General features: G+C 55.6%; 1 protein-coding gene across 6 annotated transcripts; it reads left to right on the top strand.

The window, feature by feature from the left end:
• Positions 1 to 1,137: 1,137 nt before the first annotated feature.
• On the top strand, positions 1,138 to 25,058 carry CHAF1B (chromatin assembly factor 1 subunit B). 6 transcript variants are annotated; one of them, XM_053658056.1, is made up of 14 exons: positions 1,138 to 1,221; positions 2,019 to 2,194; positions 3,032 to 3,164; positions 3,722 to 3,836; positions 4,202 to 4,305; positions 7,372 to 7,468; positions 8,630 to 8,714; positions 9,772 to 9,865; positions 10,920 to 10,989; positions 11,081 to 11,172; positions 12,869 to 13,022; positions 13,491 to 13,883; positions 15,330 to 15,421; positions 15,957 to 19,425. In XM_053658056.1, the coding sequence occupies exons 2-14, from the start codon at positions 2,069 to 2,071 to the stop codon at positions 16,046 to 16,048; spliced, it is 1,647 nt and encodes a 548-aa protein (XP_053514031.1). In that variant the 5' UTR covers positions 1,138 to 1,221; positions 2,019 to 2,068; the 3' UTR covers positions 16,049 to 19,425. The 6 variants fall into 6 exon arrangements, with proteins under 6 accessions (XP_053514031.1, XP_053514032.1, XP_053514034.1 ...); XM_053658057.1 differs by having other exon boundaries at positions 1,205 to 1,221; positions 1,795 to 2,194; XM_053658059.1 differs by lacking the exons at positions 1,138 to 1,221; positions 15,957 to 19,425 and adding exons at positions 19,432 to 19,497; positions 19,745 to 20,142 and having other exon boundaries at positions 1,297 to 2,194.
• The last annotated feature ends 504 nt before the right edge of the window (positions 25,059 to 25,562 follow it).

Raw genomic sequence — 25,562 nt, 5'->3', positions numbered from 1 at the left:
ACCACATTTGTTAATCGAGGTTTAGTGTAAACGATCCAGGCACGGAACAATCCCATAGCTTTGAACTCTGCAAAATGTTCTAGAAGCCAAAATATAAAGAACACATCTCATTTTTCACTTGCAAAAGGAGAAAGAAACCTGGTGGATTTCAGTGCCTTCAATCTAGAGGGAAAGTAGGGGGAAAGGTGGGGAGTTGGAGAGTCGTGTGGGAAGGCTTTCTTCTGCAAGGTTGCTTAGGGGATAGCACTAGTTTTGCAAATCCCTTGGCCTTGAAGGCCCGGAAACCTGCTGTTAATGAGCACAAGGAGTGTCCATCTGTCAGGGTCAATCTCGCATCCACCAACCTCCTGGACTAATGTATGCCACCAGGATACCAGTTCATTTACACTGAGTTAAAATTGCCTTTGAAATACACATACCATTTAACCTCATTCCTGTCCAAAGGCTTCCAGGTCATTGCCCTATCCATCCTTCCCCGTGACACCAACCCCTGCTCCCACTTGTGCTCTGCTGTCAACTGCGAGTTTCTTTGGCTCGAATCCCCATTTCCCAGCGCTGCTCATCCCAAACTCATCATCTGAAGCCCACTTTAAATGCTCCGCTCTTTTCAAACCGTTTGACCCTTCAAGTCCCAAATAACCTTGTCCTCGGAACTGGTAAGAGCACATTGTTCCTTCCACGCTCTTTTTCCTATCTTTTTATTCCAATGTCCCGTGTACACGCCCACAGGAGGCCGAGGACAATGTCTGTATTTTATTGACGTTTGAAACTCGACGTTTCAGACCAACACAGTGCCCGATACAGGTCACACCTCTCAAGTATTCGCTGCTCCAGTGAAAGACCACGTAGTCTTGGGCGGGTCTCAGGGTTCCTGGCCTGCAGGACCGCTCGCTTCCTCTCACCGAAGGGTGAGTCGGCTTTGCCGTCCGCCACTTGTGCAGCGCGGGCACACTGCCCAGCGTAGAAACGGGTCCGGACAACGCTTACTGCAAGGACGGACCCACAGGGGAAGAAGGGGCCCAAGGCATGATGGGAGAGTTCACTCATTCGCCCACCCGGGCGTCGGAAAGTTGAAGCCGGCAGGAGCGAGCCCTGATTGGATGACTCCGCGGCTCAGGACCCCCGCTCACCGCCCGGGGCGGGGCGGGGCGCCGCATGGCCCCGCCCACGCAAGCGCGGGAATCCGCGCGCGCCAAGGTGCGGCTGACTGAGTCCCTGCAGGTACGTTTTCCGCGCTGCTGGCTCACGCGTCCCGGTGTCCCCGCGGATCTCCAGAGCGGGCCGGGCTGAGGCAACAGGCTGTCTCTGAGGGCAGGCGGCGGGGGCCCGGGATAGCGCTGGAGCGGCGCGCGTTCGGGCGGCCGATTCCCGCCAAGCCTCAGTCCCGCGCCGTCTCTTTTCCCGCCAGGCCGGGTCTGGGCTTCCTGGCCGAGCGCCCCGCCCAAACGGTTTGGGGAAGCGGGGTCCCCTGTCCCGGGAGACTCCCTGCCCCGGCAGCGCGGTCCCTGGAAAGCGGGGCTCCCGAGCGGCCCCGGCCCTCTCTTCCTGTAGCCCCGGGGCAGCCGCCTCTTCCTGGGGACCACTCCCCCGGGCAGCCAGGCTCCTGGAACCTGGGGTTCCCTCCCGGGCCCGGCCCCCTCATTCTACAGCCCCCTCCTCCTGGCACTCCCCTTCCCTCCCCGTGCGGCCCGCCCCCCAGCTCTCCCGGAGTGCCTCCAACCCCAACTAAGCGGGGATGGGGCCGGCCTCCTGGATTTTTCTCTGCCTGCTAGTCCATTTTGCTCTTCTGGACAGACGGACGGATGGTCGGAAGTAGCAGGACAATCTCAAAAGCAGGGTCTCAGCAGAACATTCTAGTTGGAATTTGCGAGGTCTTGTGTCAAGACGTGATCGGCCTCCCTTCCAACACAGCCGCCTTTTTCATACTTGGGGGTCCTGGTTGCTCACGGGCGTTCAGGTTTCCTGCTGTAATAGTTCATTCCCAACGACTCACCGCTGTCCTCTGTCTCTGGGAAAAGAATCGGCCGCGGACCATTCCTGCTTCTGGGCTTCTGGGCGACGCGGGAGGATGAAAGTCATCACGTGCGAAATCGCCTGGCACAACAAGGAGCCGGTGTACAGCCTGGACCTGCAGCCAGGCGCGGCGGGGCGGACCCACCGGCTGGCGTCCGCGGGCGTCGACACGGTCGTGCGGGTAAAGCGGGCACAGGGGGCACGGAGGGGCGCGGGCAGGCCCCTGGAGCAGCCAGCCTCCTGCAATCATTGATTTACAGCTACCATATTGTGCTGTGTACCATGAGCTGGCATGTACAATGTGCACTCGTGGTTTTGGCCCAAACTTGCAGGAAAAAAAAATCTTTCGTTTTAACTTTTTAATTCAGTTTTTTATTTATTCATACTTAGAAACAAAATTGATGATCTTATTTCAGCGTGTTATTTTTGCATACAAGTATCATTACTGCTTTCTAGAGTTACGCTTTTAACGCATAAGCATAAATAAAAGAATTAAGAACATTTATATAGATACAGAATTAGTACCACTCATGTATAATGAATGCATATCTTTATTTTTCCCTCAAAAATTTGGGCAAAAAAAGGTGCGCCTTGTACACAGCAAAATAGGATAACGCCCACCAACTCAAGCTACTTCCTCACTTCCTCCTCTAGACCAGAGGGGTGAGTCTCAGGGCCTCCTGGGAGCCAGGCAACAAAGGAAAGCCACCTCCTTTCTTTGGTCCTGTTCCCTAGACTGAGGGACCTGGGATGCCCATGGTTTTAGGGTCCTGAGCCAGGTTCCTGCTGGGGAGCAACCTGCACCAGGAGGGAGGAGGGAGGACAGCGGGGCAGGGGACTGTGGCTTGTGTTTCAGATAGAGCTGCCTTCATTTTCTGTTTCAGAAGAAAAACTGCATTTCCTTCTTGGAAATAAGCATAGTTTATTTCAGTGGGTATTTCGGTGGCTGTCGTGTCAGTGTGCCCAGTATGGTAGGTGCCCACTCCGTTTCTCTGGGTGACCGTTTTGATATTGACAGATCTGGAAGGTGGAGAAAGGACCAGACGGAAAGGCCATTGTGGAATTTTTGTCCAGTCTTGCTCGCCATACCAAAGCCGTCAATGTCGTGCGTTTTTCTCCCAACGGGGAAATGTTAGCCTCCGGGGGCGATGGTGAGTACTGTACTTCAAAATCCCTTAGAAACTACATACCCGTGTGTCTCATGGTAAATCCCGAGATTTGAGCTAGGCAGGCTTTTTTATTTCAGAGGTTACTTGACCCTGACCGTCTATCACATAGACAGCTTAGTAAAATAAAAATGATGTTCTGGGGAGTGTGAGCAGAGGCCTCAAGTGACTTCCTGGAGGTCACACAGCTAGGGGTGATCTGCCAGGCCTGGTGTGTGTCCGTGGCTCTTTGTGGCTGCTTTTTTCTTACTCAGTCATATCTAGGATATGCCTGTAGGTTTGTTAACGTCATTAGTCGCTTTGCCGTGGTGTTTGGCTAGCTTGGGGACGCTTCTTTTTAAGGTGACTTTGTGTAGCACTGATCTGGATGAATCTGATTCTGGAGGTTCCGTTCAGGAGGCAAACCTGTTTTTCCCGTTAGGATTCTTAGAGGTCAGCCGTCAGGGCCGACAACAAATATATTATTTAATCGCCCAGAAATCCAGACAGGGCGTAGCGTGCAGTTTAACACTTGAGCCGTCCTTAACCGACTCCCTCCACAGATGCGGTCATTCTGTTGTGGAAGGTGAACGACAACAAGGAGCCAGAACAGATCTTTCAGGATGAGGATGAGGCTGAGCTGAGTAAGGAGAACTGGACCGTCGTAAAAACACTCAGGTAGCGTGGGGAGGGGCGTGGAGTGATTTGTCTCTACCTTCCAAGTGCATTAACCTGATAGGCCTTTTGGCTTTTGTATCTAACTTGAAACTTTTACTTAGGCAAGACAGAAATAAGAGAATAGTTTTAAAACATAAAAGCAGGCTTAAGATGGGTTTTCTTAGTTTCTGCTATAAAGTGTTCCTTAGTAGAATTGAATCCATTTTAAAGACACAGATACCCTTGACCGCAGTAGGTCACAGCTGCGGCTAACCTAGTTCCAGCGGCAGTTTCTAGAATCCCATGCTGATGTGTGGTCCCTGAGCTGGCCTTCAGGTGTTTGGTCATTTCTCTCTTCTCTCCCTTCCTTTCCCTCTGGGTTCTAGGGGCCACTTGGAAGACGTGTATGACATTTGCTGGGCCACGGATGGGAATCTGATGGCTTCCGCCTCAGTGGACAACACGGCCATCGTATGGGACGTCAGCAAAGGTACCTGAAGGGCGTTGTTATCATCAGGAGAAGCAGTAGCCCAGGGGTCTAAAGGGCCAACCTGCTCTCTTTAAGGCGTCAGAAGACTTTCTGTAGTGAGCTAACATCGGGAGGCCGCAGAGAAGGGTGGGGATTAGCCCCTGTGCTGTGGGCCCAACTCAGTTTTAGGGACCGGTCAGAAGGCAGGAGCCTTGCCGTGGCGTCGTGAGCCCTGCTTGCAGTGGGGTGCAGCCACGATGGGGACAGGCTGGTTCCTTCCTCTGCGGAGGTCAGGTCGGGGGAGGGTTGGCAAGTCTTTGTTAATGGGCATGGACTGCGCCAGGTCGGGGTGGGCGGAGTCGGGCTTTCATTTCAGGAGACTGGGGGTTGGGGGCCACTGAGCTGCCTGCAAAGAGCCTGTTCCCTATCGTGGAGACAGCAGCGCAGGAGAAGTCACAGCTGTGTAAAGAGCAGTGCGGTGCCTGACCTGTGGGCCTTCACTCAGCCTTGGCGTTTTCTCCCACGGCGCCTCCTCCGCTTTCCTCTGCTGTGCAGGCTGCTGACTCCCGGTGCCCATGGACGGGATTTTGTCCCCGCCGTCACAGTCTGTCCTTGTGGTCCTGGGCCGCCAGCTGCACAGTCCTCTAGCTTGCCTCGCTCTGTCATACCCTGTCTCCACATTCTGATGAGTGCGGCTGCCACTTGTTTTCATCCTCAAATCTGGCCTTCGTCCTAGAGAGTCCCCTCAGCGCCCCGTGAGGCCAGCTGTCATGACCTTGAACACTGGCGGCACTCAGGGCACTGCGGCAAGTGCTGGAACAGCACACGAACAAGGTGGCTTCGTCCCAGCGGGTGTCAGGTGGTGGAGGGGCTGCGAAGCGGCCAGGTGGGGAGCGTAGGCCACCTGGGAAGGCTCTGAGCACGAGGTCTGGACAGACTCGAAGGGAGGTGGGGAGCAAGCCGTGTGCGTTGTTTTGGGAAGAGCATCCGGCGAGTGCAGAGGCTGTGTGTGTGTGCGTGTGTAGGAAATGGAGAGCCTACCGGAGGTGGGGTGGGGGACTGAGGGATGGGGCCGGGCCCCAGGAGGCTGTACATTGTACCCCAAGTGTGACCCAAACTGCTGAGGGTTTTGAGCAGGAGAATGATGGGATTTTATTTGCATTTTAAAAAGATGTCTCTGGGTGGCACGTGGCAGAGTGGTCCTAGGAGAACACAAGTGATAGCAGGGGAAGCAGTTAGTGGCAGAGGTTTAATTCAGGAGAGGTGACAATGGCCTGGGCTCGGTTGCTGGCGATGGAAGGGGAGGGAAAGGGTTGGGCTGGGACATGGTTTGTAGGAAGAGCTGAGAGGATCTGACGCGTCCGCGGTGACTGAGCTCTTAGACAGCCGGGTGCGTGTGGGTGCCATTTCCTGCGCTGGGATGCTGCAGGGAGTGTGGAAATCAGGGCCCCACCCGAGACTGCTGTCTTTTTTGTAAAGGGTGTGTGTGTGCGTGTAGCGTAGGTACAATTCTTTCAAGTCAGTTGATTTTTATTGAAGGAATTCCACATGGCGTGATTTCTTCTACTTCCCATCCCCCTTAGCTCCTCACAGTTTGTCGCAGTCTTCAGGAGAACACTTGTAAGAGGACGTTGGCTTAACCCCGTTGTCACGTTGTGCCAGTCCGCAGGTCTCTAGCTGACCTCTGAAGCCAGGGGCCCCTCTCCCGTCAAACTGCCTCCTTCGCTTCTCTCAGCACCTCCTGTGTTTCTTCCTCGAGCCCCCAGCCTGTTCCCAATCCGTTAGCCCCTCTGCCTCGGCTGTTTCCTCCTGTTTCCTTCAGCCAGTTTGCTGACCCAGGTGGTCCATTATCAACCATCTGTTCCCTCAGACCCTTTCCTTCCATCCCTCTGAAGACAAACCCCAACCCAGGATTGGGATCGGGGTGACAGTCTCCTGTTAGTTCCCAGTCCTAGGCTAACGCAGCTGGATGAAGACCTTCCACCCTGCAGATTTGGGCGACTTACCAGCCTCACCAGTGTCCCCTACCTGGGGCTTAGACCCCCTCCTGTTCTCCCCAGTAGCTCCCCCCAAGCCTTTGCAGGCCTCTGTATGCCCTCTTCCGCACCCCAGCCCTCTTAACCCCAGCAGACACCCTGGAAAGAGGCCGAGGAAGGAGAAAGGCAGGAGAGTAGGCCACTGGCAGCTTTAGGGCCCAGCTCTGCAGGCGGGTGGCAGAGAACGGTGGGCAGCAGCAGCCGAGGGGCTGGGTGACTGGAGGAGGAGCACGGTGCAGAGCGAGTGAGCCAGGGGCGACTGCTGCGGGGAAGAGGGGTTTGTTTGGTTTTTTCAAGTATGGCTGGGGCTTCCTGAACCCCACCCCCATCCAGGTAATGTTTGTGTGTTCCTGGTTTTCCTTCTAAGTACTTCCCCTGCAGGCCCATCCCCGTTAGCACTGCTCTGGTTCAGGCTCTCGCCTCGCCCTTGTCTACTCCCACCTTCTCACTAGTGACACTTCTCTGCTCTCTCCAAAACCTCAGTTTTGCCTTTGTAATCAGGTCCCTTCCTCTTAGAGTTCCTGTTGTCCACTCTGAATGCCAGGAGCCTTTTCCTAGGACCCAGGGGTTCTGTTACCTACTGCCACTCCTCCTTGCCTTGTCGTTTTGGCCCTGTCCCTCACCTACTCACTGTTCTGTTACTGTCATCGCTCCGTGTCGACGGCCCTCACCCCTGTGCTTTGCCTACAGTACCTCCTTTCCCCTCGCTGACCCCTTCATCCTGCCTGACCTGAGAACTGGGCTCAGCTCGTCCCCTTGACCCTCACTTGCTGCTTGTTAGCCGCTCCCCTCCCCTGGACCATAAGCACAGCCTCTGTCAAGCTGCAGTGTGCTTTCCCGTCAGCGGGTCTGTGTCTGCCACTGAGCTCCGAGTGCCTTGGGAATGAGGGCTCTGTGAAGTTGTCTTTGTGCCCGACACAGTTTGCTGCAGTCTCACCGCCTACTGCATGCAGAGTGGTATTGTACAAAGACAGCAACGTTTAATGGTAGTGTATGCCAATTGTGTGTGCTTGAGCAGGTTTTGCAATGCTGTTGTGTGCTTTTTTCATAGGACAAAAGATCTCCATCTTTAATGAACATAAAAGTTATGTACAAGGAATAACCTGGGATCCTTTGGGACAGTATATTGCTACCCTGAGCTGTGACAGGTACCTTAGTCTAAGACAAATTATCTTTATTTACTTGAAAATTTCTGTAGAAGTGTTTTATTACAACTTAACTGGTATAAACCATGGCCTAGCTTTGATTCTTTTGTTCTCAGTTTCATATAAAGGACTTTGTTTTCTGCTATTTTTCCAGTATAAGAAAAATTGGAAACTGATCAGGGCAAGTGCCTGACCTGAAGTTAGTGCTTAGTAAACTTTCACGGAATGAGTGAATAAATGCAGAAGGAGCTCTCAGTTAAATTTGAATTTCACGGGCAACTTTTGAAGAAAAGGTGTTTTATAAATATGACTTAAGAAGATGTACCCAGTGGTAGGGCTAGATACTTTACCTATTTTTTATTATATTTACTATGGCGGTGATTTTAATGAGACTGTTTAACTTAATATAAACATAAAACCTTTGGTCCTTTTTGAGAGGAGGGCTTCCTGCTGTGTTTGCTGGGACGACTGCACTGAATTGTGTTCTCGGAACTAAGACGTTAAAAAATCAGAGTGCCAGGCCCGTTACTCATCAGTCAAAATAGCCCTACTGAATATTTGACTACTTTTAATTACAGTACATTTACGTTCAGGTGGCGCTGGGATGAAAGTAATATGGAAACGTCAGTGTGCATTTTTCATAGAGTTTTCTGCTATATTCCCAATGTCGTTTATTTTCTGATTATGTTTTTACTCAGGCAGTCGGGAGGGAAACACATTTTATTCCAGCTGTGGGAACGAAATGCATTTCCAGCAACCAAATTCCCCTGCTGGTGGTCCCCTCACCCCTGCGAAGCCCCAAGGGCGACACCGTTCAACGTGCAGTAAATTCCACCACAGTCACAGGCACACAGGCTGCCCTGGGCCAAAGGTCCGGCCCTGGCAAACCTGGCCAGGCCTGACGCACACCTTATTTGAGAGGCGGAGACGTTCAGTAAGAAATGAGAGGATGACATCTTCCTCCACGTCGTTAGTGACGGCCTTTCAGTGGCTCATGCCAAAGGCAAGCTTCATCGTTACTCAGTTACGCGGGAAAGTCCTTGGTAAATGGCTTTGCAGGCTGAAAATCATCGAAGTGACCTTCGATTTGGGTAACGGATTGTTCCTGTGTGAAACATGACTCTTTTGCTGGAAAAAGTCAATCAGACTTTCTGTTTTGTTCAGGACCCTGAGGGTGTACAGCACACAGAAGAAGCGTGTGGCTTTCAATGTTTCAAAGATGCTGTCGGGCACGGGCGCTGAAGGGGAGGTAGGAGCAGCTTTGACTTTCCTCGCGGCAGAGCATTAGCCAGGATGTAGGAGGTCCGAACTCCCCCGTATCTTGCAGGCAAATCACTTTCTTAGCAACACCTGGACCCCAATAAGGTTTCCTCTCGGACAGTCCAGGCTCAGTTCATGTGGGGGGCTGGCCTGTCTGGAAATGGGGACATCTGGGCGCCGGAGCAGAGCTGATGGTGGAGGACAGTGGTTTCCAGCCCAGGCTGCCCTGCGCAGTCACCTGGGAAGCATTAAAAAATACGAATGCCTGCCTGGTCTCCATCCCCAGAGGCGTGCCTCACCGAGCTTGAGGCAGGCAGGGCGTCCTACGGGATTCCGAGGTGTAGTGGGGGTCAGGACCACCGACTTGGGAGGACCCAGGCAGGTGGGTCTTGCGGCGGATTGTCGGCAGCAGGCAGTGCAGCATCTTGGCCGGCAGAGGCAGGTTGAGCGCTCAGGTAGCCCGCGACAGCGGGACCCAGCCATTGGGCTGGCGTTCGGGAGCAGGGGACTTTGCTCTCAGAAGGAACTGGCGAGTGAGAGAAGGACCCGAGTCCTGGAGGAATCAAGACTACGGGGCAGGCGCTTGGCCTGAAGGGAGCCAGCTACTTACTGGCAAAAGAAAGGGACAGAGTGCCCGTCCGGCCCCAGGGTGGCAGGTTGGGACTGCATGGGTCGCGGGCTAAAAAAGCTTTCATTTGGTTGGAAGTCCTAAATTATATACACAGACAATGAGCGAAGGACTCCCCGGCCGTCTTCCTGTTGTCCCCACACAGGCTTACCCCACACAGACCACTGGTGCCTGAGAGCTTTTAAACTCACTGTAGAACCACGTGCCCACACACATGCATGTACACGTGTATACACAGAGCTTCTGTGAACAAAAAGGATCAGCTCATGATTAGTTCTCAAGAGTGTTTGATGTATGATACATTATTTTAGGTTTGTTTACTATGGTCAGTAACGAATGATAATACAAAACTTAGAAATCAGTAAGCCTTTCTTGTGAACATAAGGGTTTGGAATAATGTTTAAACTTTGGGCCACAGGCAAGAAGTTACCGGATGTTTCACGACGACAGCATGAAGTCCTTCTTTCGTCGCCTTAGCTTCACCCCTGATGGGTCTCTGCTCCTGACGCCAGGTGCGTGGGACAATGCAGGGCCTCGCCAGGACTGGTCTGAGGGCTCGAACCTCTAGTTACCTCCAGGTGTCTAACAGCGAGTGCGATATCAGAGACAGTGTGTGGGTATCGGGGAAAGGCCAAATAGAAATAAAAATGTCCGAGAAGGGAAACCAAGGAGGATGGATAAAGGGGGAGAAAGAACACGGTTCATGAGTACTGTGTAAGTTAACTTTCATGAGTAGTCGACTCAGAAAAGCAAAATGAGGAAGAGTCTAAACGATACTCCACTTTGTAAAGAAACTAAAAAACCCACCATGTGCGCGTACATGTGGGTCGGGTAGGCTGGTAGTCACGGTTCTGTGAGCCTGGAGGAAACGCAGAGGTGACAGTTGTGTGTCAGTGGACACGTGGGGAGGAAGGACGGGGCGGGGCAGCTGCTACCCTCCCAGTGGGACACGAGGCGGTCCCGTGTGAGACTGTGGCGCTGCATCGGGAAAGAGCAGCGTCAGATGGGGGCGTTCCCAGGGCAGCTGTGTGTGACGGCACTCTGCCAGGGTCTGACCTGGCTCTAAGGGCATCCTGGGGTGCGTGTAGAAGAAATCCGGGTGCAGGCTGCCCCCGGCGCCCAGTCAGCGTCTGCAGAGGCTGGAGATTTCAGCAGAGGGCCAGGCCTCCTGGTCCATCGCGGGTGGGAAAAGGCCCGGTCTCGGCGCTTGGATGGCAGCAGAGGTCGGACCTGGGCACACAGTGGGGGTGTCGCCGCAGCCCTGCAGCGGGGACTGGCCAGGTCCTCAGGCAGAGGTCTTCCCTCAGAGGGTTCCCGCTTTCCATTCTTCCTGCCCGGGGCCTGGAGGTGGCTTCAGGGCGGCCCAGCCCCTCAGGGGAGGTGACACTCAGGTGAGAGGACAGGCGGGTAGAACCAAGTAAGGGCTGAGCCCAGACTGGGACGAGGTTTGTGCTCATCCAGTCACAGAAACAGTGTCCAGGGAATACCCTGCCAGGAAAATTATCTTACGCACCAGAAGTGGCTGCTCTTGGGCTTAGTGACTCTCTGCCTTTCCCGCCTCCCCAGCTGGGTGCGTGGAGTCGGGCGAGAACGTGACCAGCACGACCTACGTCTTCTCCAGGAAGAACCTGAAGAGGTACGCGGCCGAGGAACCGGTGGAGACGTCCCTTTCTTCTCGCTGCTGTTGGGCAGCGGCGCCTTTCTCTGAAACCCTCTTCCATCTCTAGGCCTGTCGCTCACCTTCCGTGTCCCGGAAAAGCGACGCTGGCTGTCCGCTGCTGTCCCGTCTACTTTGAGTTGAGGCCGGAGGTGGACACAGGCATGTGAGCACCCAGAGCCCGTGGGGGGTTTTCTGCCGGGCGGTCACCAGGGCGGGTGTGACGCGGGGTTTGTGCCCTGGGGAAAGGTGAGCCCGTGAAGCTGGCTGGGTCATGTTACTGCAGGAGCTGGAGCTGGGCCGGGGCTGCCAGACGGGTGCCGTGGTTCGCTCCGTCTTTGCTGGGAGTGACTAAAGGAGTGTCCGTGCCAGTCTTTTCCCACTGAAGCAGGTTGAAAGGCTCATGATCAGTTTTTTTAATGCTTTTTTAAAAGATTTTATTTATTTATTTTTAGAGGGTAAGGGAAGGAGAGAGGAGAGAAACATCAGAGTGTGGTTGCCTCTTGTGCGCCCCACACTGGGGACCTGGCCTGCAACCCAGGCATGTGCCCTGACTGGGAATCGAACTGCGACCCTTTGGTTTGCAGGCCTGTGCTCAGTCCACTGAGCCACACCAGCCAGGGCTCATTATCAGTTTTTTATGCAGCGTAACTTTTCTGCCCTGTCCCTTCCCCTCCCTGTGTTGGATTTCGGGCAGTCCCACGGCTGTCTGGTGACCTCTCCTCTGTGCCACCTGGCCGTGGTGCCCTCCGGCGGGTCCTCCCTCCGTCTGGGACCTGTTGTCCCCCTCTCTGAACTTCTGTGGGTGCCGCCTCTCCGCTTGCTCCCAGACCACGGGGGCAGTTTCTGTGACTGGTCACATCGTTGCTTTCTTTTCCTCCTCTGTGGGTCATGTCTTCCTGCTCCTCTGAAATTTTTTTACTATGTGTCAGACATGAATTTTACCTTAGTGGATGCTGGGTATGTTTTTATCCTTACAAGTATTGTTGAACTTTATTTTTGGATGTGGTGAGGTTGGTTGGAAACTTCACTTTCTACGGGTCCTGCTGTTAAGCTGTGCGAGGGGCTTTGCAGCCGCACTGAGTCCAGGGCGGGTTTCCCCAGGGGAGACGGAGCCACCCTGCTGGAAACAGCAGCTCGTCCTGTGGCCGGTGGGCGCGCGCTGTTTCCGGCCCGTGTGCGCTTCGGGGATGGACCTTTCTCTCCTGTCTCCTCGCCCACCTGCCCCGGCCAGCGCCCAGCCGCAGACGACCGCAGCTCTCTGGTCTGTGCGCAGCCTGCACCCCAGCTCCGTCTCCTGGGCTCGGGCACATTCTGGGCCTGGACACTCCAGGCAGGGAGGGCGGCCCTGCAGCCCTTCCCGCATTTGCCTTCCTTCTCGGGCGTCGGCCTTTGTGGCCGACGGCCAGCGCCCTAAAGAATCGCAGGGCAAATCGGGTCCCTGCTGCTCCGAGGCTGGAAGTGGAAGGTGTTTCTAACTCTCTGGTTTTTTATGTGAATGAATATAACTGGAAAGAACATTCAAATGTCACTGGGCACAGTGTTTCCAGGGGACCCCGCTTTTCCTTATCAGAAAGGACCTGTCAGATTGCCCTGCCTCGTTCACAACCCCCTTCTCTGTTCTTCTTGTTTTGGACCTCGGTGCCCAGGACTCTGGTTCAGGCGTGGTTCCCATGTGTTCCTACGTTCAAATATAAAACACTAGATCGGAATTCTTTTGTAAAGTGTTAGTACAGTTACGTCGTGTGTCTCCCCTGAGAAAGGGCTTTCGGAGGAGAAGTTGTACTTTGTGCCCTGTGGGAACTTGTCCGTTGCTTGTGTAACTGTCCTTCCTTTGTCGCCCTCTGTCCCCCCGCAGACGGGCCGTCCCCCGGGCCGCTGGTGGCCCTGCCTTACCGCCTGGTGTTTGCGGTGGCCTCTGAAGACTCTGTGCTCTTCTACGACACGCAGCAGCTCTTCCCTTTCGGTTACGTGGCCAACATTCACTACCACACGCTGAGCGACGTTTCCTGGTGAGTGGCTCGGCTGAGGGGAGGCGGCGGCGGAGGGAGGGCGTCCCGTCCCCTCGGGCCCGGGAGCGTTTCCGTACAGCAGAGGACTTCTGACCCTTATTTACCAGTTTCTGAAAAAGGAAGGAACATCAAAAGGAAAGCCCTCTCTGATTTGCAGTACACTTCTATGGTCACAAGGCAACGGTGCCCCTCAGACTGCCCTGTGGGGCTGATTGAGCCTCAAGACCAGAGGGTGGCCCTGGGGCCTGTGGTCTGGGGACTCGCCAGGCCATGGTTGGCGGGAGCCGGCGGCCCCACCCCCTGCCTCCTCGGGCCCACCCACCGGCTTTCTGAGTCGTGTTTTTTCCCTTCAAATGAAGCTTGTGACTTTGCTCAACCTTCCTGTTTTTAACTGCTAATAAGAGTGTGAGGAGTGGCCCATAGACTTAGGTAAAGTTTCTGACTTTTCCTTCTGTTTTGGGGACAAAGGTCCAGCGATGGGGCCTTCCTGGCCATTTCTTCCACCGATGGTTACTGTTCATTCGTGACATTTGAGAAGGATGAACTTGGAATACCTTTCAAAGAGAAGCCAGACTTGAACTCGGGAACCCCTGAGACAGCGAGGAAAACTAAGAGTCAGACGCAACAAGGGTCTCCTCCAGGACCCAGACAGGCGGAGGGGACCCCTGCCGGCAGGACCCAGGACCCCAGCAGTCCCTGCGCTGCTCCCACTCAGGCGAGGCCAGCCCCAGCGGTGGCCAAGGACACGCCCGCGCCCCCGGAGGAGAGGAAGAGCCTGCAGCCCCGCAGTCAGAACATGGGAGGGCCGCCGCCCCGCCAGGCCGCCCCACACACGCCGCGGGCCTGGAGCAAGACGCCCCGGTAAGGACGGGGAGGGGCCCTGAGAGGCCCCCACTCCACGGGTGAACGCCACCCAGCAGCACCGTCGCGCTGCCCCCAGAGAGACGGTCCTTGACTTCAGCCCGGAGAGGGCCACTCCCGTGCTCGCAGGCCTCCGTGGGGCCCCGCGTCCCGCCTGGCGCGGAGCCGCTGTGGCTCCGCACTCCGGCCAGGCCTGCCGGCTGTCCCTCCCCTTCGCCCGGGTGCCTTCCTCCAGCCAGACCCCGAAAGCTGGGTCCCCAGGGTCCCGGCTCCTGGAGGCGGCCTCTGCCTTTACAGCCTCCTTCTGTGGCCCTGGGCCTGTGCTCCCCTGCCTGGGCCACACTAGGTCCCCCCCTCAGCCCTCTGCTCTGTCACACACACTGTGGCGAGGTTTTGTTTCTGCTTGTTTCCCTGTCAGGTGACAAGGCCCGAGGGCAGGAAATGCGTCCCCTGCTGTGCGCCAGTCTTGTCCACAGCTGCAACAGGCACTTCACCGTGGGCAGGGGCTCAAAGGGATGTCGCCAGGTGGTGTCTGCTGTCCAGCAGACGGACTCCTGGTGAACCAGGCATCTAGTCAGATAAGCCATCGTCTCTGGTGACGATGCGGCTGTTTGTTGGCCTCTGTTCTCGTCTGGTGAACTGCCGGAGTTCCCTGCCCCTGCTGCACAGGTGCAGACTCCACCCTCTGAGTCTCTGTCCCCCTGGGGCTGCCACTGCCGGGTGTCGTCCCCTGTGTCTGCTGCCTTCTCCACCAGTCCCCCACCCTCCGCCTTCTAGACAGACCGCACAGGGAGGCGGCCGGGCAGAGTGGGTGGGTGATAGAAGGCTCTGTGAACACCGTGTCCCCCTCTCTGCTGCGGTCACGCGGTTGCACTGGCAGAGCCACAGTGTGGGTTGGGGGAGGTTCGGTTGCTGTGTGGCTCGGACTTCTTTCTGCCGACCAGCACTGTTCTGTTTTGTCTTTTTCAGGTGGGGGAGGGAGTGGGAAGATGTTCCTTGAAATAGTTCTGCTATTGAAGTTTTCCCTTAATATCTTGCAAGCTACTTGCGGTTGTAATTTTTGAAAAAATAATAGTTGTTCAAAATTAAGACTGGATTTTAAAAAGACCTACCTAGGTTCTGGGGCTTTCCATAGTAGAAAGCACGTCTCATAGCAGGCTGTTCAGCACGCCACTGGCAATCAGCCACATGCAGGCTTTGGCGCCTGCAGACAGCTGGTGAAGGTTAAGTTCACTATTACAGTTCACTAGACTGTGGTGGTTTAACCTCGTGTACGAGCAACTTAGTGACCAAACAAGTGGGCGCTTCAGCCTTGCGTCTGTTGCCCTGCGTGAGAGGGTCAGCCGCAAATGCCCGACGTTTCCTGTGGGTGGCTTTGAAGTGTGGTGCACACAGTTCCCACGACACTGACCGCCACGCATGCCCTTCCTCCTTCTTTCAACCAAGGAGAGTGAACTTGCTGCCCTTGAAGACAGATACTCCGAATTCGGAACCGAGCAGTGTGGCGTCAACCCTTCCCACCGAGGACATGCAGACAGGTAAGTGACAGTGGTTCTGGTGTCGTGTCCTTAAAGGTGGAGTACCTGCTCTTCTGTCCTTCTGGAAATGGACATCCGTTCGCTCTCAGTCAGCAAGGATGCATCTTACCAGACGCACCACCAGGCTCACCACTGCCCGTGTCTTCCCGGCGGGGAGACGCCTTCCCTGAAAGCTCGGGAGAGCTGGGTGGCGCGTCGGGGCGTGGTGTGGGGCAGGCTGCTCGGCCTGGGCGCTGCTCACACTCTCGTGGGCGTTGTCCTGTGACTGTGGGGTGGTTGTTAGCGCCCCTGGGTGGTGGTACCCTGCTCCCCGGACTCACGACATGAAGCATCACCAGACATTGCCCACTGTCCCTCGGGAGGCCAGTGGCCCCTGTTTGGGAACTGCTGCTACAGACCCTTCCACCTCTGAACACAGGACCCTGCCAGGCGTTTCAATTCCGTGTCTGGGCTCAGAATTTATTTTCTGAACATCAGCTCTTAACTCCAAGAAGTCTTCGCTGACTTGCCAACCTCGCGTTTGTTAACGTTTCAGAGATGCCTGGAGACCCTCGGGGCAGTTCCCCGGAGCTGAAACGGCCCAAACTTGGGGAACATGACGGCAGTGCCCAAGGTCCGGACCTTTGAGGACAGCTGTCTCGTGCTGGAGGGCGGCCAAGTCTGGGGACTCTGTGTGCAGAGGGACGGGAGCAGGGCTGAAGGCCCCGGACCCGGCGTCAGAGGGGGCCTGGCGGACACTCCTAAATGGGCTTCTGTAACCAGACGCACGGGGACCGGTTTTCCTCCCGAGACGTTTCCTCCCGTGTCCGATGCGGTTTGCCTCGGAGGTGCGCGTGTGCCGATAGGCCGCGTCCTCTGTGGGTGCGTGTCGGACCCGGGACCCGCTCAGCGTTCCCTGCTGGGAGCAGCAGGCGCTGCCGCCCGAGCCACTTCCGTGAGAGTGTGACGCCACGGGCAGCCGCTGCTCTCGCTGGAGCTGGGAAGCGATGGTGAGGGTTTGTTCCGTAGAGTTCTGGAATGTTTCCATGGTTTTTAGATTTAGATTTCTAAATAGCTGACTAATCTCTGGAAGTTGTTATACTTGATTTTTGCTTTCCGGTTTTAAAGGTAATACGTTCATTCTAAAAAGTTAATAAACTAGAGTGAAGTGGGAAAAAACAGGTTGGACCCTGGCCGGGTCGCTCAGTCAGTTACAGTGTTGTCCCAATGCGCTAAGGTTGCGGGTTCGATCCCCCATCCAGGCACAAAGAAGCGATCAGTGAATGTATAAGTGGAACAGCAGGTCAGTGATTCTCTCTCTCTCTCAGATCAATTTTTTAACAAGAAAGAAATAAAAGAAACAAAAAAATTAAAGCAGGTTGGGAGTAGGCATCGCCATCATCTCACCCCCAAAAGGAACCCTTGTTACTGTTTTGGCTTATTTCCTCCTTCACCTTTTTATTTTGTTTTGTTTTTTCTTTTTATGGGGAGAGTTGAGATTTTACTTTAGATGCCATTTGGTATCCAAATAGGTTAACTTTTGAGATTGATTTTTCAAAGCAAGAAAATGTAACTTCGAATTTTCACCCGTGCCTCTGCTCTCCCCGGTCCCTGGACGGCGACAAGGTCCCCGTTCCTGTTGGGAAGACGGGGAATTGGGGCTGTTGCTGCAGGAGGCACAGGGCGGAGCGACTGGGTGGTGGCCCGTGTGGCGGCCGGGGAGCCCCAGTTTAGGAGCTGGCGCTGAGAAGAGGTGTCCCAGCGCAAGGTCAGTGCTGATGCCGTCACTCTGGCTCAGTGGACACGAGTCAGGTCAGGGCCCTGCGCCCAGTCCTTCCTGCCCCACCTTCCCCAGGTGGGGGCCGCCCGCCAGGTCTCTGACCCTGGAGGGAGAAGACTAACCCGAGTCAGCAGCAATGGGGGAGGAAGTGGGGGAAAGCTTCCCTGGGCTGCTCAACCTGCGGCCTTAACAAAGATGATTTGCCTCGCTTTTAGATGGGAAGGTGGCAAACTGGGGGCCATGGACCGTGCGGAGAACTGGAAGGTGGCTGCCTGCAGGGCTGTCACCACGCAGGCATGGGCCACACAGCGCCAAGACACTTTAAAGTGTCAGAAGTGTCTGTTTTGACCAGAGGCCCCCCAATGTAGCTGCCCTTGAGATCCCTTGAAGAGCTGACAAACTCTGACAGCTGGGTCCCCTCTGGAGGGTCTGGCCACAGTGGTCTGGGCTTGGCCTGAACCTTAGGCTCCTTTCAAGGTCCTCAGGGGATGGTGACTCGCGGCCAAGGTTGGGGAATCAAAAGGGAAAGCTGTCCCAGACAGGGTCTCTCCCGGTGGGTACCTTCCCCCCAAGAGCGCATTGTGTCCCGTTCCTGCGTCTCCTCTGTGTCCTCATTGACCGACAGGAAAGCTTCAGGGCTCCAGACTGGGGGACCCCAGGGTGGTGCTTTCGCTCTTCAGGGAGAAAGGCCCTCTTCATCTTCCTGCCGCTGGGGTGACCATGCTTGGAGCTCATCCCTGTGCAGACAGGAATGATGGGGGGGTGGGTTCTCAGGGCCACCCCTCATGGAGGAGTGTGTTTGGTTCCACGTGTCAGTCTCTGCAGCAATGACAGGCGGAGGGTGGCAGGGCCCCTCCGGTGTGTGTTTGCAGGCATGACTCATTGCTCTGCAGCCACCACCTTGGACGTAAACAACAGTATCTCAGAGCTGGAGCAGCATTAGCTTTGTGTCCTGAGCCACACACTGGGCTGCACCAGGCCCTTCACAGGGGTCTCCAGCAGCAGGAGCCTGGCCAGCAGCTCCAGCAGCCCAAGCCCCAGGGCGGCCGCTGGTGAGAACTCAGCACCTGGGTCGGTAGCTGCACGGGGTCCTGTTTGGCTTTTGGGCTGTGTTGCCTGATTTCTCCAGCAGCGGCTCCGTGGGGCAGGGAGCCAGGGGCCAGTGCAGATGGGCTGACTGCTGGCAGGACCTGACATGGGTTCCCTGTGGTCTGGGAGTGTGACTCAGGGACCAGAGCCTGCCCCCACCTGTGTGTCTGAGGAGGAAGGCTGATGGGTTTGCCGGAGCATGAAGCTGCCATTACATGTGGGGGCACATGGTGAGGAGGGGGACCCAGTGGGTGGCCAGGCTTGGACCATCATGGAAGCCAGTGAAGCAGGGTGTCCATCACCAGGACAAGGGCACTTCGGTGGGTAGTCAGAAAGGGTGAGGGGCAGTCAGTCTTCCCAGCCGCTGCCCTGGTCCTTGCTGAAGGCACATCTGCATTTGAAGGAGGCCATGGGCCCCTCTGCCATGGCTCCTGTCCTGGGCCCTGAGGACTTGGAGTCGAGGGGTCAGGGGTGGAGGATGAGCGGCCGCTCCTCCTGAGCCTGGAGTCTCTTGGGGCCCCTGCAGCTTCCCTTTCTGTGTTATTTTGTTGTATTCTGGTCTCTGCTCCCTCTCACCTGGTGAGGGTGTGTGTGTATGTCTGTCCACCTGTCTGTCTTCGAGACAGACAGGCCTCAGACAACTTACTTCACTTGGGGAAGTTAGTGTACAGCTCCAGAAACGTGGACTTGGCCCACTTTCACAGAGGCGGGGGAAGAGGATGAAAATGAGAGGGGGGGTTAGATGGTTCTAGGCAAGCCACTTCCTTCTGCATGCTTGCACATGTGCGTGCATTCCTGTAGCCACTAGGTGTCACTGTCCCCATGGAGTGGTCCCTGCTTACGGCCGCCTCAGCCCAAAAGCTCTGCCCCTCTCCCTCCCCCGAGTTTCCCTCTCGGGCTCACCCAGCGCAGCCTTGGACATTGCTTCAGTCCCTGGGGTCCACACCTGGAGGGTAGCCCGTTCTCCAGCCTGGGTGGGCCCCTGTGCCCGAGTCCCGCTTCCGTCAGCACGGAGAGAGTAACAGCCACTCACCCGGGTCCCCCAGGGAAGCCCTTTCTCCCCAGGCTTTGGCTCTGTGAAGCAGCGAGTCCCGTCCCTTTGAAAGCTGCGGTAACGGATGCTTAGTAGTGGTGACGTGGGGTCCATACCTCTCCCTTCTAGCACTCAAGACAACTCGATGTCTCTGTCCTCGACCCTCCCCTGGATGAGGCGAGACAAGCGCAGTAGGTAACTCATCACTGAAATGAGTGTGGGTCCCTCTGCCCTTGGTCAGCACCCTCGCAGGGCTGAGAACTGCGTGCTTGGGGAGGAAGTCCTCGGGGTCAGCCCTCCCGGCCGGGCTGGGCCTCTGCTCCCGCCCTGCCTACTCCAGTCAGGCGTGGGGCTTTACAAACAGAACCAACCCAACCCAAGTCTGGGCCCCGTGGTCAGCCATGGTGGGGGGACACCCGATGAAGTGCCTGCATTCACACAGCAGATTCCATGGGCAGCTGGCCCTGAGGCCCACTGGTTGGCCAGACGTCATATCTGGAAGCTGCATCAGGGAACGGCTGTTACAGTACTTTGAGTTGACTGATTTCGAGACATATCTATGTTCTGATGCCCAAGAAGACGCTGACTCTTGAAGAAACTCTGCCACTCAGCTCCAATGCCACTCAGCTTGCACCTAAAGTGACAGGAGTGAGCAGATGCTGTGTCTTTGAAGCCAGTCCCAACGCTCGGTCCACACTAGGGGCCCCGTGTGGTGAACCGGGGTCACGGAATGGGATGAATTTCAGTCCTAATGGGATGACTCCTTGGGCCGGCCACTAGAGGGCGGCATTGCTAGCCCTCAACTCCACTGTCAAACTTATTGATTTCATACATATATAAAATGACATATATATAAATATATAAACTGATTATATATATTTAATATTTTATTTATTTATTTTAGAGAGGTGGGAAAGGAAGGAGGGAAACATACATCAGTTGCTTCTCACAAGCTCCCAGCTGGGGACCTGGTCCACAACCCAGGCACGTGCCCTGACTGGGAATCGGACCAGTGACCTTTCAGTCCACAGAACAGCGCTCAACCCACTGAGCACACCAGCCAGGGCTGATTTTATATTTTTTAAATGAGGATTTTTAATGCTCTTCTTACAGAAGTAGTATAGTATCTATTCACACTACACTTTCATGTTTATTTCATTATGATTAAATGCTATTTGGTTGTTCCCATGAGTTTTGCAAATCCACCATGAGAACTTCACATGCGTATAGCTGGCTTTAAAAGGCGCTTATGTTAAATGTAACCAGAGGCATAATGAGTTTGAAGAAGCTAATCTCCAAAAGTCTTATTACTTTTTAAACCAAAGACGTTTTAACGACATTTTCCTACACATTAGCAACAAACACACCTGCTGTGCCTCACAGCTCTGCAGAGGTACCAGTGCTGAGATTCACTGCGATGCTTTGCGATGGGAAGCAAGACTGGAAGTCACCTAAGTGTCTGCCAACAGAGGATGAACTAAGTGACAGCACCAGCATGTTACGTGGCTGTTGCCAGACCACACGGACGGCTGGGGCTGCAGTATGGAGGACGGACGGTGGGCACGTGGCGTCAGGAGCTCGGGGGGTGGGCCAGGACACAGCCTGGGGAGCTGAGGGGTGAGTGCCAGTTATAAGTCACAGAGACTGGCTAACTCCTGGGAGTTACGACTGAAAGCCGCCGTTCTCATCACGAGAGAGAGGCTGACATCCATCACACACACAGTTTCTATGCTTACGGCGGTAATAATCTCACAATACGTACATAGTCCAATCATCGTGTCGTATGCCTAAAATCAATGCGATGTGGTGTGCCAATGTACCTCAGTGAAACTGGGAGAAAAGGTCCCGAGGGCAGTGACTCTGAGTAATCCGAGAGGTGGTTCGCTGATGAAGAGAGGTCCCAGAACTCCAGCGTTGGGAGGGCCTTACTGATGGGCAGTCAGAGCAGGACGCAGCTGGTCTGGCAGGATGGCTCCCGTCTGCCCCACTTCCCGTAACTCAGGAGAGGGGGGACTGAGGCCCACACTCCCCATAGGAGGGACAGGTGTCCAATTTGCTTCCAGAAGACAGAGCCCCAGGGCGGGCTCTTTACAGTACTGCCACCCACCGTTCTGCTCATCGGCTCCACCCTCCTTCCAGTGTGGGCACCAAGCATCACAGCTTCCTCTCACCCCACCTCCGCTCGTCCCAGAATGGGGGGCTCATTGCTTTGTGGGCTCGATGGCTCGGTTTCCGCTTGGCCGAGGCGGCCAGGGCCCCCCTCAGTGGGATCAGCCCAGCCCTGGCTGTGTCCTCTGAGCCCCACCAAGCAGCCCGCACCCACTTTCCAGGAGTTCAGATACTGCCGCCTCCCTGTGTGGGGTGTTCTCTTCCAAGCCAAACAGGCCACAGGAAGAGCGGGACCTCTGAACCTGGGAGCTGCCAACCCACCGCACTGCCCCGGGTGGTGGGTCGGCTTCAGCGGAGGGAATGCCAGTTTCATGGAGCAGCCCGCCAGGCGACAAAACCAGCTCTGTCTGGTCTCGGCTCCAGTGACTCACTGGTTGTTTTTACTTCTAAAGTCAGAGCTTTGGCCTAACTGGGGGCTCCTATTTCCTGGCTGACGAAGCAGATGGAAGAAACACACCCTGGCGGCCTGTGCAAAATGCAAGACCCAGCCGGGTGTTGGGGGCGTGCAGAGCAAGCTCAGGGGGCGGCCTGGCCTTCGCCTCGTCTTCTGCTTGGTTCCTTGTGCTTGTCTGCCCAGCAGCATGGGAACTGTGCGCAGGAGTTGTATTCTACAGGGCAGTGTGGGCTTGTCTACGTGCCAGACTGATGAGAAAGTGGGACTTAGAGCCCTGGGCGAGACGCCCCCAAACACCACCTTGAGGGGGAAGTTGGTTTCTGTGGGCAGGTGCCTTTCAGTCTGGCTGTGCTCAACTCTGCGATGCTGAAGTCAGAACTGGTCCTTCTTCATGGCCTCCTTTCTGTCCCTGGACGTGGGCACGTCAGGCCTTAGTGCTGGTGAGATGTGCAGTGGAGTCCTGGGGAAAGCTCCTCAGAGCCCAGAATGTTCCGTGGAGGGCCTTGAACACAGCCGGCCAGCAGGATGACCAGGGGAGGCTGAGCTCTCCACCTGCTAGAAACACCCAGCCCCCACCCAGCTCACCCGGTCCCCACCCCTCCTCGCTGTGATGGACATGCTGGGCTTCTGCTGGTGGAAAGGGGGCAGCCCTGCACCCAAAGAGCTGGACTGGAGTCAGCCTGCCCCTGAGCAGCTGTGGCCTTGGGCAAGTCATGCGGCACCCCCGTGCTTTAGTTTCCCTGAGGCACTGACAGCTACCGTCTTCTCGGTCAGCGAGGATGAAACAAGACAGGGCAGAGCCGGGGCTCTCACAGAGCATCACAAGTGTGAGTGCTTTGTTTTGCCCTTAAACTTGAACACCACTGACAGAAAGTCTGAGCATCGTCTCTGGCTCTCACACCCATCACCACCGGCAGAGTCTCCTGCAGGCCTCCCCTTTGGGCCCTTGTCCGCCACTGAGCCAGCCACCAAGGGGCACTTCCAGAGAGGAAGGAGCCTCCCTGTCCTGCTCCGTGTGCCCGTCACCCCACCACTGCCCGGAGTTTGTGAGCTCACGGAGAGCAGGGGCTGGGTCTTTCCATTCAGAGTCGCAGGTATTATATACATCATACAATTTACCACTGTAACTGATTTTTAAGTGTACAGTTCATTGACATTAATTCTATTCACCAATTTGTGCAAGCACCCAGCCATCCACCCACCCACAGGTGTCTCCATCACCGCAGCCTGAAACTCTGTACCCACTGAGCTAACTTCCCGTCCCCTCCCTCTGTCCCCGGCAACCGCCATTCTGCTCTGTCTCAGGGAATTTGCCCGCTCTGGTCTAGATACTTTACAGAAGTGGACTCATTCCACGTCTGTCCTCTCGTGACCGACGTCTTTCCCTGAGCATAGTTTTCCAGGTTCATCCATGTCGCCACTTAATTCTTTTTTTTGTGGCTGAACAGTATTTCAAGCATTTTAGAGCACATTTTATCGACACATTCATTGGCTGAGCACTGGGGCTATTTCCCTCTTCTGGCTACTGTGAGCTGTAGACACTGGTGCGCAGTCACCTGTGTGACTGCTGGATCTCAGTGCTTTGGGGACACACGTGGGTGTGAAAGGCTGGGTTACGCGGTCTAACACGTTGAATCCTGCCCCACAATGCACCACGTGAGAGCCTCAACTGCTGGTACCTCAGAATGTAATTGTGCTTGGAAATAGGGTTTTTTCATGAGGTCATTAATGTGTGCCCTCTGTGTCTTAAAAAAATAGGAAAATTTGGACCCAGTGACAGGCACACACAGAAGGGAAGCCACATGGAGACCCCAGGAGAAGACGGCCATCTATCAATAGCCAGGGAACACCCGAGGCCTCTGGCAGCCCGGGGAGGGGGTGGGACAGAGGCTCAAGCACAGCCTCAGGAGGTACCAACCCTGCCAACACCTCGATCTTCGACTTCTGGCTTTACTTTGGCTGCCCTACTGGGCGTGCGGCAGTCTCGCAGGTGCTCTGGGTCTGCGTTTCCCTCAAGACTGGCGATGCTGAGTATCTTCTCATGTGTTCACCGACCATCTCTATATCCTGTCCTCATCTTTAAACCCCCCGTGCAGAATGTAATATACTCAGTGAATGTACTTTGATTTATAAACGGATGGAACTCCCTGGTCTTGAACTTCCCAGCCGCCTTCGTGAAGTGTTGACAGTCCTTTGGGCTGTTACGGAAGCCCCATCCACCCAGTCACTTCTCACGCAGGGCGTGAGTGCTGGAAGTCCTCACACAGCCTGCGTGTCAGCTCCCAGCTCACCTCCCATCTGCTCCCAATGATCTCTCTCCTGCTTATCCTCAAGTGACCTTGAGCAGATTGCCCGAACTGGGATAACAGGCCTCACTTGGGACTGTCCCCGCATATCAGCCTGGTTGTCACACTCCTGCCACACTGTCCTCCCGTCTGCCCTTGACCTTGCAGTGGCTGAGCCCTGTGTCTGAGGGCCCTTTGCCGCCTGCCTCCCGACCGGCTCATCTTGGCCTTCGGGTCTTGGCCTGCACCTCCCCAACCTCTCTTTCTCACCGGGTCCTTGCTGTTCCCTCTCACCTCTCACCACTCCCCACTCGTTTTCTGCGTGGCTTTGATCACAGCTGATGCTTATAAATCCTTTGGCACGTATGTGTTTTGTCTGCTTACTCTAGACTACAAGTAACTCCCTTTTATCGGAAAGCGGAATAGAACCAACGTGTTGCCTGGTGCCCGACCAAAGCTAGACAAAAATAAACAGCAGTTGAATGAAGGACTCGTCCATGGAGGTGAGCCAGGCGCCGCCTGGAACTCCGCACCTGGCGGCTGGGAAGTGGCAGACACGGGCTGGAGCCTCCCCTTCCGTGAACAGCGAACTCGCAGCTGCAGAGGGTCGAGCCCACGAGGAGCCCTCTCCTCTCACACTGCTCTCGAGCCAGAGATGTTGGAATCATGTGAGTCGGTGTAGACACCAGTCGTGTCTCTCCGAAAGCTGTTAGGAAAGTGGCTTCTTAGTAGTCACCACTCACTTGTCCACCTACCTCTTCACCTGCCATCACCCCCCATCCACTCACCAGCATCCCCCGTCCCCGCAGCACCTGCCTCCCACAGGGCCCCCGCCCCTCCTATCCACCCGCCTCTCACCTCCCACCCTCCCAGCCACTTAACGCCAGCCCAGCCATTGACCATCATCCACCGACCACCCCTCCTTCACCCCCCACCCCCATCACACGTCCCGGGTGCCGGGGCTTGCTCATGTGCCCCTATCAGCTCTGAACATTGCAGGGGGAGCAGCGGTTGGCTTCAGGTAGGTCCCCCTGGACACCCCCGCAGGTGAAGGTTACAGGCATGGAAAATAAGGAGGTTTCCGAGGTTTCGCTGCAGACCTCGCTGACTTGGGGAAGAGGAAGGCCTTGGCCCAGCCGTAGCTCTGGTTCTTCCAAACACCAGCCTGTGGATCTGCCCGGGACCCAGTATTCTGTGCTTGAAAATCTACCCCCGAGGGGAGAGATGGTGTCTTCCACAGCCCAAGGAGCTGCTCCCTGCAGCGCCCCCTGCTTTCCTGGCTTCCCAGGATGAGGTAGGAAGTGCTTGGAGCTGCGGTGTTGAGAGTGTTGGCCGGGACTTCAGAGCCGCTTGGTGGAGTGCCCTGGATCACAGAGCAGGAGACCTGACTTGGAATGAGGCTCTGGTTGCAA

This window comes from Artibeus jamaicensis, unplaced genomic scaffold, assembly GCF_021234435.1.
Source record: "Artibeus jamaicensis isolate MK-2021 breed Jamaican fruit bat unplaced genomic scaffold, CSHL_Jam_final scaffold_474, whole genome shotgun sequence".
In the NCBI taxonomy this organism is placed as follows: domain Eukaryota; kingdom Metazoa; phylum Chordata; class Mammalia; order Chiroptera; family Phyllostomidae; genus Artibeus; species Artibeus jamaicensis.
Note: the sequence above shows the minus strand (reverse complement) of the source record. Positions and strands in the feature narration are given on the sequence as shown.

Bases quoted from the DNA above. Each gene is read 5' to 3' on its own strand.
- CHAF1B (XM_053658056.1), top strand. From the start codon at position 2,069: ATGAAAGTCATCACGTGCGAAATCGCCTGGCACAACAAGGAGCCGGTG. The intron at 2,195-3,031 runs GTAAAGCGGGCA...TGATATTGACAG, and splicing joins GCGTCGACACGGTCGTGCGG to ATCTGGAAGGTGGAGAAAGG. The intron at 10,990-11,080 runs GTACGCGGCCGA...TTCCATCTCTAG, and splicing joins TCCAGGAAGAACCTGAAGAG to GCCTGTCGCTCACCTTCCGT.